Source organism: Musa acuminata, chromosome BXJ1-8 (assembly GCF_036884655.1).
Source record: "Musa acuminata AAA Group cultivar baxijiao chromosome BXJ1-8, Cavendish_Baxijiao_AAA, whole genome shotgun sequence".
Lineage (NCBI taxonomy): Eukaryota > Viridiplantae > Streptophyta > Magnoliopsida > Zingiberales > Musaceae > Musa > Musa acuminata.
In genome coordinates this window covers 37,442,306-37,455,863 of record NC_088334.1, presented here as the reverse complement: position 1 = coordinate 37,455,863, position 13,558 = coordinate 37,442,306, and the positions used below count along the sequence as shown (strand labels likewise).

General features: G+C 45.4%; 1 protein-coding gene across 1 annotated transcript; it reads left to right on the top strand.

The window, feature by feature from the left end:
- The first annotated feature begins 250 nt into the window (after window positions 1-250).
- On the top strand, window positions 251-13,533 carry LOC103994894 (ras-related protein Rab11D). Its single transcript, XM_009415352.3, has 2 exons — window positions 251-581; window positions 12,947-13,533. Exons 1-2 carry the CDS (start codon window positions 367-369, stop codon window positions 13,386-13,388), a joined length of 657 nt encoding a protein of 218 aa, XP_009413627.1. The 5' UTR covers window positions 251-366; the 3' UTR covers window positions 13,389-13,533.
- The last annotated feature ends 25 nt before the right edge of the window (window positions 13,534-13,558 follow it).

Below are 13,558 nucleotides of genomic sequence, written 5' to 3'. Positions count from 1 at the left end.
CGGACTCTGATAACTGCCTTAAAGTGTTTTACCTACCTGAATAACTCAGTACCCATAACGTACCAATCTTGAGAACCGTTGGGCTGCCCGAGTCTCCGACAGCTTGCTCCAGCCATAATGCAGGTAGCTGGGACGAGTGCGTCGTCGATGGGTAGATAAACTATTGCTCTCAACGGGACGTGTACCGCGTAGCTTACCCCTTATAGACGGTGAGCGGACTCGGAAAAATGGCAACCTACTTATTAATTGAGACCGCTTTGAGGGATCGGGTCACTCGCCAGTGTTTGCTTCTAGCTCTACTCTAGCCGACGGAACGGAAGAGGCCCGTCGAGCGCGGTGTCGGTAGTGGTCGGAGCAGCGGCGGGAATGGCGGGCGGGAGCGACAAGATCGACTACGTGTTCAAGGTGGTGCTGATCGGGGACTCGGCAGTGGGGAAGTCTCAGATCCTGGCGCGGTTCGCGCGCAACGAGTTCAGCCTCGACTCCAAGGCTACCATCGGGGTGGAGTTCCAGACGCGGACCCTCGTCATCCAGCACAAGAGCGTCAAGGCCCAGATCTGGGACACCGCCGGCCAAGAGAGGTACCACCCTCTGTCCCCCGCACTAAGTCCTAGTACCTCCCTTGGAAAAGAAGATCTATGAGTTGCCGTGCAATTCTGATTGGTTCTGGTGCTTTGATCTTGGTGATTTTGCTTCAAATGGTTCGATTCTTGTTGGGTACTAGTGATTTAGCTTGATGTTTATGCAGCGCATTAGGACTAACTGGTTCTTTAGATTATTTCTTCTATGCCATTAGAATCGTCTGGATCTGACACTGTTGATTGGGGCCTGACGCTGTCTTTGAGTTCTTGAATTCGAGTTGATTGCCGTCCATCGATCCGAGATAAACTACGTGTTGAAGTGGCGGTGGAAATGAATGAGTTTATTGCAATTGATTGAGGTCATAGCTACACTTGTTGAGTTCTTTTGTGGCGTTAATCTTGGAACTGGTTGTTGGTGAACTAATGCGCCGTGGCCGAGGAGTCGGCATGGCTTGGTCCACGGGTCGATGTCCAGCGTTCTCAGTCGGCTGGTTGGCTAAGGTGCTGAGGCGTCTCTCGACTGGTTGGCTAAGGTGCTGAGGCCGACCATATCAGGAGGTCGGGATGATGGCGTCGCCTTCTGGCGAGGTGTCTCTCGGTTGGGACGATCGCGCCTCGGGGGTGGCAGAGCTCCTGCACAAAGGCCTTCGTCGGGGGATTCCTGACTTTGGCCCCTCGTAGATTAAGTTAGTGGTAGCTTTTTTCTCTTTTTTCTTTAGTCCCCTGGCTAGATGTCAATCAGGGGATGGAGAAGCAAGGAAAAAACAGAATACTACGATGCAAGTAAAAAGAAGCCTTTCAACTCAAGAAAACTGATATAGTATTAAAAAACAGGAGGATTGATAAGAACACTTATAAGATACCAAATGCACACAGATTCTCTATCTATGTTTTTCTCTATTTGCTTCATGAACTGCGGTCCTATTTATAGGACCTAGTGACAACCACCCTATAACTACTAGATCATGAGATAGTTATTGAAACCACCTTATAACTACTAGATCATGATTGAAGTGGTTATTGAAATCATGTAACCACTAGATCATGATAACAATCTAGATAGATAACTATGAATCAAATATCAACACTCCCCATTGATTCATAGTTGCATACACCAATTTGCGACATAAAATAAACATTCTTTCGAACTGGAAGTGATTTGGTGAGGATATCCGCAACTTGTTAATCCGTTCCATAATACTTCATTGTTATGGCTCCACTTGCCTGAAGTACTTTTTCGATCATCTAAAGCTCCTGCACAATCATTATCAGTGAAACCAAATAATTTACATTTAAATTTTGTTTTGAACAATCATTTTAACCCAATCGCTTTCTTTTCTTTCGGTAGATCCATTAGCTCCCAAGTTTCATTCTTCTCAATTGACTTGATTTCCTCCTTCATTGCTTTTCTCCATTCCTCTTTTTTAACTGCTTCCTCAAAAGTTGTCGGATCTGAAATAAACAAAGCAAATGTTGAGTTATAAATTTTTGTCAGTGATCTGAAATTTCTTAGAGGGGTTTCATCTGAGGAATCCGAATTTGAACTGCTATTGGGTGAGGTTGACGATGAACTTGTTGGAGCAGGATCTGTCACTTGATTCTGCGGAGTGTCTAGTTCTGCTGGAATCTGCATTTGTGTTTCACCTTTATTGGTCTCCCAATTCCAACTTGCCCTTTCATCAAACATAACATTTCTGTTAATAATAACTTTGCCACTAATAGGGTTATATAATCGATATGCTTTCGATTGTAAAGAATAACCAATTAAAATGTATTTCTCTGATTTTTCATCAAGCTTGTGATGATTTTGTGAATTCACCAAAACATAAGCAATACAACCAAAAATTCTTAGATGTCTAACACTTGGTTTCATACCATACCAAGCCTCAAAAGGAGTTCGATTCATAGCAGCCTTTGTTGGTGAAATATTCAACAAATAAACTGCTGTTGCAACTGCTTCTGCCCAAAACTGATTTGGAAGATGTTTTCCTTAAAGCAAACTTCTTACCATTTCAACGACAGTCCGATTCTTAAGTTCAACTACACCATTTTGCTCCGGTGTATATGGTGCTGTCAATTCTCTGTGAATACCATTTTCTTCACAAAAAGAACTAAACTCATTAGATAAAAATTTACCACCTCTATCTGTCCGAAGTGTCTTTATATATCTACCACTTTGTCTTTCTACAAGTGCCTTAAACTTTCGAAAATTATCAAATATTTCAGATTTTAATTTCAAAAAATATACCAAACTCATGCGACTATAATCATCCGTAAACAATAAAAAATATTGACTTTCACCAAATGATTTTGTATTCATAGGTCCACATAAGTCAGCATGAATTAATTCAAGACAATTAGATGCTCTCCATGCTTTTCCAATAGGAAATGATTTTTTACTTTGTTTCCCATAAATACATCCTTCACATACATCAAGTGTATTAATCTTGGGCAATCCGAAAACCATTCCTTTTTTACTTAACAACCTTAAACCTTTAATGTTAAGGTGTCCATATCTTAAATGCCATAAACTAGACTCATTCTTTTGAGTTGTGATAAGCGCATGCCTTTCAATATTTGACACATCAAGTGGAAACACCTTATTTTGTGTCATGCAAACATTTACTATAATCAAACTAGATTTTTTATCTCTAATAGTGCATGAACCATCATCAAATATTACTGAATATCCATCATTTACTAATTGTCCAACACTCAACAAGTTATGTGATAAAGTAGGAACAAAGAAAACATTATCAAGGTATTTTACCTTCCCTTGATTTGTCTTCACCTCAATTGTTCTTTTCCCTTCCACTCGGATTTGCTTGCTATCTCCAAGTCTAACTTTCAACTTGTGAGTTTCATCAATATCTCTAAATATTGATTTTCTGCCTGACATATGATTAGAACATCCACTATCCAGAAACCAAATATCATTTGAGATATTATGAACTTGTGAATGAGTCATAAACAACTTACTATTTTCTTCATTTTTCTCCACATAGCTTGCTTGCTTTTCTCTTTTCCAGCAATCTGCCTTCATGTGACCAAACTTTTTACAATAGTGACATTAAATTTCACTCTTGTAATTTTTTTTATCATAATTTGATTGCCCTTGTTCATCATACTCATCAAAGTATCCTCTTCCTCTTCCATTTCCTCTACCACGAAATCCTCCTCTGCCACGTCCTCTTCCTGCTGATTTTTTTTCTTCTTTTGAAGTAGAAGACTCTCCCTTAACCTGAAATGCTTTTTCTTCACTTTTTTCAAATGACCTGTTCAACCTTACTTCATGTGCTTGCAAGGAACCAATTAGTTCATCAAATGAATAAGTAGATAAATCTTTTGATTCCTCAATTGCACAACATGATCAAATTTCGGAGTTAAACTTCTCAAAACTTTTGCAACAATTATATGATCAGGAAGATGTTCACCATAAGATTTCATTTGACTAACAATTTCAGTCACTCGAGAAAGAAAATCTTGCACCGATTCATTGCTTTTCATGAATAAAATTTCAAACTCACGACGAAGGGTTTGAGATTTTACCGTAATCACCCTTGATGAGCCTTGAAATTCATTTTGAAGTATCAACCAGGCTTGCTTTGAGGTTGTCGCTGCTGCAATTCTTGAGAAGATCATCTCATGTACAGTTTGTTGAATGAAGAACAATGCCTTTGAGTCCTTCTTTATATTCTCCCTCAACCTGATTTCGTCATCTGGATCTGCATATCCATTTTTTATTAAGTCCCAAAGATCTTGAGACTTGAATAGAGTCTTCATCTTGATATTCCAAAATTTATAGCTTTTGCCTGAGAAAATTAGGATAAGGGGTTGAGACATGGAATTGTCGTTAAAAGCCATAATGCCCAGTTCAGATTGAAACTAGGCTCTGATACCACAAATGTTGGGAATGGAGGAGCAAGGAAAAAACAGAATACTACGATGCAAGTAAAAAGAAGCCTTTCGACTCAAGAAAACTGATGTAGTATTAAAAAACAGGAGGATTGATAAGAACACTTACAAGATATCAAATGCATACAGACTCTCTATCTATAATTTTCTCTATTTGCTTCATGAACTGCGGTCCTATTTATAGGACCTAGTGACAACCACCCTATAACTACTAGATCATAAGGTAGTTATTGAAACCACCTTATAACTACTAGATTATGATTGAAGTGGTTATTAAAATCATCATGTAACCACTAGATCATGATAACAATCTAGATAGATAACTATGAATCAAATCTCAACAGGTCAGAGGCTTTTATATTTGCGCGGGGATCAATCGTACGCGGATTTGGCGTGGCGGCCGATCCTCGCACGGCGAGATGGTACCGTTGTTCGGTCACCGCCCGGTATGCACGGAACGACGCCATACTGTCACGACTTTAGCTGGAATTGCCTAAGGCATGAGGCACCCTTGCGGCTAAAGATGCGAACTTAGCTTGCGTTGCCTAAGTCGCGAGTTACCCTTGTGGCAAAGACGCGAACTTAGCTTGCGTTGCCTAAGTCGCGCTTCACCCTTGCGATATTGCTCCGCAAGGATCAGCCCACTTTGTAACCTCTCGCAGGTCCTGAAGGACCTGTAAAAGAGAAAGTTGGTTAGTTCGAAAGAACGAGCAACGGACAAGTCCCGAAGTCTCGCGAAAAGGGGAAACTTTAAAAGCAATTCGACGAACACCTTGTGTGCACAAGAGAAAAGAGGGAGAGGGAGAAAACAAGGCTTTAGAAGGATGAACGAACAGCTGCAAGCCCACAAACAGCCGCTCACCTGGTCCCGGGCACGAAGACAAGTTCCCGTAAAGGTCACGTGCGAACTTGCGAAAGAGAGTTCAACGCCCGGTATATAACCGAAGCCCCATCCAGCCCTGTGCCACCCGGGGGGTTCCAGGGGTCTGAGATGGCTGATGTTTTGGTGAGCGGAGGTAGTTCTCCGCTACCCTCCCGCGACACCTGTATTGGGCTGTTTTGGGGCTTTTTTGCTCGGTTCGGTGAGCGGTCGCTTTGTAACGCTGCAGCTTGTTCGAACTTACATATTTACAAGCAAAATAACTCAAAACCAAGAGAAAACATGCTGTCAAGCAGCTGTACATGCAGGTGTGAGCGACGAACGGTTCGTTGAACAGAGTTGTTGCGGGTGCGCGACGACCGTTCGTGACATTCTCCCCTACTTAAACTGTCGACGCCCTCGTCGACGCTTGTTGGTAATTGTTGATGACTTCTTCATGTCGCAGGGCATCTTCAGGCTCCCAACTGGCTTCAGTTCGGGGAAGCTTTCGCCACTTCACCAAGTACTCTACCACTTCACCAAGTACTCTGTCTGCTCAGCTCCGTTGGGTAGCTTTATCTTGCGGTCCGCCAGAATGGTTTCCACTCGCTTCTCGTAGGAGGCTGTGATGGGAGGTAGCCGAGTTGGAACACTTCGGGAAGCATCTTGCGGATCCGAGTGGTAGGCTTTTAGGTTGCTGGCGTGAAGAACGTTGTGAATTTTGAACCACGTCGGCAGTTGCAACTTGTAAGAGACGTTGCCTACCCTGCTGATAATTGGGAAGGGCCCTTCATACTTGCGCACCAATCCTTTGTGGACTTTGTTCCTAAAGAATTGGAGTGATGCTGGTTGGAGCTTTACCAACACCAAATCGCCAACTTTGAACTCTTGCGGTCGTCTTCCCAAGTCTGCCCACTTCTTCATTCTCTTTGCCGCCTTCTCCAAGTAAGCCCGCGCAATATCGGCATTTCGATGCCACTCCTTTGCGAAATGATAGGCTGATGGACTGCTCCCAGTATACCCAATTGCCATGGTGTGCGGAGTCGATGGTTGTTGTCCTATGATGATCTCGAAGGGGCTCTTGTTGGATGCAGAGCTCCGCTGCAAGTTGTAAGAGAATTGGGCAATGTCCAATAGCTTCACCCAATCTCGTTGATTGGCACTCACGTAGTGCCGGAGATATTGCTCCAAGAGCGAGTTTATTCTTTCAGTCTGGCCATCCGTTTGGGGGTGGAGGCTTGTAGAGAAGTATAACTTTGACCCCAACAATTTGAACAGCTCAGTCCAAAATCGTCCCAAGAACCGAGCGTCTCATCGCTAATGATATTGTGCGGGACTCCCCAATACTTCACTACATCCTTCATCAACAGCTTGGCCGCCTCCTCTGCTGAACAGTGTAGGAGAGCAACAATGAAAGTTGTATACTTTGAAAACCGATCGACCACCACGAGTATCGATCCGAGTCCCCCTACAGGTGGCAAGCTTAATATGAAATCCAAGGAAATGCTCTCCCACGGCCTTTCTGGTACGGGCAACGGCTCCAAAAGTCCCACCGGCTTCCGCTGCTCCACCTTCTCTTGTTGGCAAGTAAGGCATGTTCGAACATATTCCTCCACATCAATCCCCATTTTTGGCCAGTAGAAGGCCCTCTCCACGAGAGCCAACGTTCTATGAATGCCTGGGTGTCCAGCCCAAAGGGAATCGTGACACTCTTTTAAGAGCTCACACCTTAAACTGTCCACTCGGGGAACATAAACTCTATTCCCTTTTGTGTAAACAAGTCCCTCCTGGACCCAAAATCGTCGTGTCTTGCCTTCTTTGATGAGCTGCATCAGGATAACTGCCTGGGGATCACTATACAGCCCATCCCTGATTCGGGAAAGGAAGTTGGAGTGCAACTGACTTGCTTGGCCTCTGCCCTCCAGTTGTACGGCATTCACGCATTCCACCTTCCGACTCAGCGCATCGGCCACGACATTCGCCTTCCCGGGCTTGTACTCCATTGCCATATCAAATTCAGCCAGGAAGTCCTGCCATCGCGCCTGCTTTGGGGAGAGCTTCTTCTGAGTTTGGAAATAGCACAGGGCGATGTTGTCCGTCCTCAGCACAAACCGAGACCCAAGGAGGTAGTGTCGCCAAACTCGTAGACAGTGGATCACTGCTGTCATCTCCTTCTCATGCACTGGATACCGCCGCTCGGTCTCGTTGAGTTCGCGGCTCTCGTAGGCCACCGGATGACCCTCCTGCATGAGTACTCCCCCAATAGCGAAGTCCGAAGCGTCTGTATGGACTTCAAAGGGCACTCCATAGTTTGGCAATTTGAGCACCGGTTCTTCCAGAACAGCAGCCTTCAGATCTTGGAATGCTACCTCACATTTGTCAGACCACTTCCAGGGTTGTTCCTTCTTTAGCAACTCCGTCAGTGGGGTTGCTCGCTTCGAATATCCCGCTATGAAGCGTCGATAGTAATTGACGAAACCAAGGAAGGATCTCAACTCTGGCACCTTCTTTGGAGTTCGCCATTCCGCAACTGCTTGCACCTTCGACTTATTCATCCGAATGGAGCCATCACCGATTCAATGCCCCAAGAATAAGATCTCAGTTTGAGCAAAGTAGCATTTCTCCCTTTTCACGAACAAAGTGTTCTCCCTAAGAACCTTGAAAATCGTCCGAAGGTGCTTGACGTGCTCCTCGAGCGTTTGACTGTAGACGACGATATTGTCCAGGTAGACGACCACGAACTTATCCAAATACTCCTTGAATAGCTGGTTCATGAGAGTACAGAATGTGGCCGGAGCGTTGGTTAAGCCGAAATGCATCACCAAGAACTCAAACGCTCCATACCTGGTCACACAGGTAGTCTTCGCTTCGTCGCCTTCAGCAATGCGCACCTGCCAATACCCCGACCGAAGGTCGAGTTTTGAGAAATACTTAGCCTTGCCCAATTGGTCGAACAAGTCCGCGATGAGCGGGATGAGATACTTGTTCTTCACTGTTACTTTGTTGAGCGCTCGATAGTCGACGTATAATCGGAGGCTCCCATCTTGTTTCTTCTGGAAGAGAACTGGAGCTCCGAAAGGTGCTTTAGAGCTGCGGATGAGACCACCGCTTAGTAGTTCACCTAACTACTTCCGGAGTTCTGCCAACTCTGGCGGGGGCATGCGGTAGGGTGGTCTCGCTGGAGGCTTCACTCCTGGCTCCAGCTCGATGCTGTGATCCACGCCTCTGCGTGGTGGAAGAGTCTTCGGCAACTCGGGTGGCATAACATCTTTGAACTCTTTTAGGACGTTCGCCACCATAGCAGGTTCTTGAATGGCCTCCTCGTTGAGTGGCTCTAGCTTCATAGCAGCCACGAATGTCAATTCGCCTTTTCGCACCCCTTTCTTCAGTTGTAATGTCGAAATGTTTTGGGGCTCCTTAGTTCCTCTCCGAGAGACGGGAACCACGCAGGGGTCATCGCCTCCCATCATACATAGGGAGTTCAAGAACGGCATCGGCACCAACTTCGCCGCGTGCATAAACTCCATTCCAAGAATCACTTGGAAGTCGTCCAGTGGTACAGCCATCATGTTGGTGTTTCCGCTCCAAGTCCCGATTTTGATGGGAACTCCCTTCGCCAACCCGGAGATTCGCCTAGCCTCCGAGTTCACCGCCTTCATTCGGCTTGGGCTCTTCTCCAAGATCAACCCAAGTCGTTGTGCTTCACGATCGGCTATGAAGTTGTGGGTAGCGCCCGTGTCCACCATTGCACGGGTCGTTTGGCCATTTAGCTTGATGTCCACATACATCAGCTCACTACTTCCTGCTTTTTGTGCCTTTGTCTTCATGTTCTCCCCCACTTGACCCCGCATAGTGTTCAACAAACGCATTGCTCCCATTCGGGGTCCTTGCGACTCCTCATCGTCGCTGCTGGATTCAGAACTGCTTGAACTAAGAGCAACAGCTTTGCCCTTGTCCGATCGGGGGGGGGGGGGGGGGGGGTGGATGGAAGCCGTCAAAGCATTGAGTGTCTATTTTTGTGGGCACTCCCTTACCATGTGCGGTCCTCCGCACAAGAAGCATCCTCCAGGTTTTGAGGCCTTGCCTTTCGGGTTTGGCCCTTTGTGGGAGCTCTTCTTCTTTTGTTCGCGCCCAAGCTCCTTCCCTCGAGAATGTTTTGGAGGGCGATTGCCTGAAGATTGTTTTCTTCTTGCTGGGTCTTCAGAGGAAACAAAGTCGGTGAGCCTTTCTGCAGCAGCAATTGCCCCGACCACATCGGTAACATTCCTTCGATTGAGCTCCTATTGAGCCCATGGTTTCAAACCATCGAGGAAACTGAACAACTTATCCTTCTCGGACATGTCCTGTATGTCCAGCATTAGTGCAGAAAATTGTTTCACATAGTCTCGGATGGTGGTACTTTGGCGGAGTTGTCTCAACTTCCTTCTTGCGACGAACTCTGTGTTCTCCGGTGGGAACTGAGTTCTCAACTCCCGCTTCAAGTCCTCCCATGTGTCGACTCGACACCGACCTTGTTGGATCTCCTCCCAACGAGTTCGCCACCAAAGTTTCGCATCTCCGTTCAGATACATTGTTGGTATAGAAACTTTGGTATCTTCAGAATCGGGCCTCGTAGCTTGGAAGTATTGCTCCATGTCGAATAGAAAGTTCTCGAGCTCTTTGGCATCTTTGGCCCCTCCATATCCATGAGGCTCAGGTGCCCTCAAATTTTATGGCAATGAAACGCGGGTGTTGCTTCCTCCCGCATTTAGTGTTCTTGTGAGCATGGCCACCTTTGCAGTGAGTTCCGCCACAACATCCTGTAAGTGTTGCACGGAGTCTTTGGTGTCATCAGACAGTCGGTCGACTAGGGCCTCGACCTTGTCGATCCTGGACTCCGCTTCCTCTTGCGAGCTCTCTACCCCAACAAGCCTTTGTTGGCCATGGTAGAGTTCCTCCATGCTCGCTTCCAGAACATCCAGGCGGGTTTCCGCCGTTGTGAGTCTCTCCTTGTGACTCTTTTACCCAGTTAGCACACCAGATTGCGCTTCCTCCGCTCGCGGAGAGTAGCCAACTTCTCGCTCATCCTGTTCGCTGCCGCGCTCCTCTTGAGCGGCTCCAACAGCATGAGAGCGAGTGTGCACATGCAGCCCACCTACGGCTGCTTGGGGCAAGGGTCCGGCTTGCCCCGTCTTGCTTGATTCGCCACGATGCTTTGCCATAGCGAAGTTGCGAAGTTCGTTCGTTGTTCGCTCGAAGTGCTTACCCGCTCTGATACCACAATGTCACGACCTTAGCTGGAATTGCCTAAAGCGTGAGGCACCCTTGCGGCCAAAGATATGAACTTAGCTTGTGTTGCCTAAGTCGCGAGTTACCTTTGTGGCAAAGACGCGAACTTAGCTTGCGTTGCCTAAGTCGCGCTTCGCCCTTGCGATATTGCTCCGCAAGGATCAGCCCACTTTGTAACCTCTCGCAGGTCCCGAAGGACCTGTAAAAGAGAAAGTTGGTTTGTTCGAAAGAACGAGCAACGGAAGTCTCGCGAAAAGGGGAAGCTTTACAAGCAATTCGACGAACACCTTGTGTGCACAAGAGAAAAGAGGGAGAGGGAGAAAACAAGGCTTTAGAAGGATGAACGAACAGCTGCAAGCCTACAAACAGCCGCTCACCTGGTCCCGGGCGCGAAGACAAGTTCCCGTAAAGGTCACGTGCGAACTTGCGAAAGAGAGTTCAACGCCCGGTATATAACCAAAGCCCCATCCAACCCTGTGCCACCCGGGGGATTCCAGGGGTCTGAGATGGCTGACGTTTTGGTGAGCGGAGGCAGTTCTCCGCTACCCTCCCGCGGCACGCGAAAACGGAGCTGTTTTGGGCTGTTTTGGGGCTGTTTTGCTCGTTTCGGTGAGCGGTCGCTTTGTAACGCTGCAGCTTGTTCGAACTTACATATTTACAAGCAAAATGACCCAAAACCAAGAGAAAACATGCTGTCAAGCAGCTGTACATGCAGGTGTGAGCGACAAACGGTTCGTTGAACGGAGTTGTTGCGGGTGCGCGACGACCGTTCGTGACAATACGGCGCCGTCTCGAGCTTTCCGGGACGGGACTTGCCGAGGGAGTGCCTCCCTGTACGGGTCTTGGATGCGATGCTGACTTGGTAAGTGCGTGATGCGATGCAGACCATGACGTGGCTGGAATCCAAAATATGCCTCATCACTGGTCATGCTTCGAACAAAGCATATGGTTGCAGTTTTAGATCTCAGTACGTCACTAATGGGCGAGTAAATGGTTAAAGATCTCATTACTTTATTCATCCTATACAATCTTATTTGACGCATTCTAATTGGAATTTGATAACTCTGTTGGTAATTTACTGTTCACAATTCTTAGCTTCTGCTTGTAATTTTTGTTCTGGCATTGCCTATAGTGGGTTAACATCTAGTGAATTTAACCACATTCTTCTGGAAACAGTGGATTTGTGGCGGAGTTTGAGAGTGACCATGAAAATGTCGGATGGAAAAGGGATTGAGCTACAGTTTGCGTACATAGAAATATCTCCTTGCAGTATATTTTTCTTGTTCCTCAAATTCTAAGAATATATAACTTACCGACATCTTGGATTTTGTCCCTTTGGGTCTAATCTGAGCTGCAACTGGTGGCTTTATATGTTGGATGTTGATGGTTGTTATCCAATGTCAAAAAGACCCTTTTCATGGTAACATGTGTTTTAAGAACTAGATCATAGTAACTTGTGTTTTAAGAACTAGATATTAAGATGCAGTCCCTGTTAAAACTTTACTAATCATATATTCGGATGTTATATTTTAACCTTTTTATGGTATTGAGCTATGGATCAAATTTGAAATAGTAATAGTTCTTTTATAATTTTAAAAATATCTGCTGTAATTGAGAATTGAACACTATGAATCATCAAAATTTTTGTATTCCAAGTGAACTCAGATCAACAAGCTGGCTTCATCTTAATGCAGCCATAAGTCTTATGGTGACATAAAAATTGTCATTAGTTCATATTAGAGAAATAGACTACTAGCTGAAGCAATCTCTTTGGCTGCAAGACACACAAGTTCGTATCGGATTTATGATGTTCCAAATAAAACTTGAATTTCTTGTGGTCAAATTATGGAGAGATGTAAATAATTTTCTTGTCATTTTATGGAGTTTGAAGTATGTTCGCTTATCAGTTGGATATGTACTGCTAGTACATGGTCGTGATGCTTAAAATGTTACTGTCGAAATAGACTGGAACATTTGAAGTTCTTGAGAATATCGTAAAATCTTGTTTGATCATTGACTGCTTGCCTCATGAGATATCCACCTTATGCCGCATAGGGAGGTACATGTTTCATTCAGCATGATGGGGACTCTTTATGTTTGTTATGTCTTCTGTGTGATGATATTATTAAAGCACATTAATCTCATTACAAATTAGTATTATTCATTCTTTCTTTTCTATTTTAACCGTGCTAACGTTTGCAACCTTGCTTGCTGCATCTGCTATTTGTGCAATTCTTTAAATAGTTTTGCTTATCACCAGATGATCTCATGTTCTGTGTTTCCAATCTGATGAATTTTTTGCTGATGATATTTACGAGTACAGGTACAGAGCCGTCACCAGTGCATACTATAGAGGTGCAGTTGGGGCGTTAATGGTTTACGATATCACGAGACGTCAAAGCTTCGACCACATTTCTCGGTGGCTCGAGGAGCTGCGGAGCCATGCCGACAGGAACATTGTGATCATGTTGGTAGGCAACAAGACTGATCTCGAGGACCAGAGAGCAGTGACCACCGAAGACGCCCGCGAGTTTGCTCAAAAGGAAAACCTATTCTTCCTGGAAACATCAGCACTGGAGGCCACCAATGTGGAGAACGCGTTCCAAATGGTGCTCACCGAGATCTTCAACATTGTCAACAAGAAGAACCTGACTTCTGATCCCCAGAGCAATAACAGTGCACCAGCACTGCCTGGGAAGAAGGTCATCATCCCTGGCCCAGCTCAGGAGATACCAAAGAGTAAGACATGCTGTAAGACTTCCTAAGCCTTGCTCGCCTTCGGTCTCGAGTCATTTGAGCTGTGTCACAGTAATAACAATGTTTCTTTTAGTGGCAAAATGTTTTGTAGGGCAACAGCTTTATAAACTTTGAAGCGTCAATTCGATCTATGTCATCTAAATTGTTTTCAAACCTTGATCTTCAACATTGTCAACAA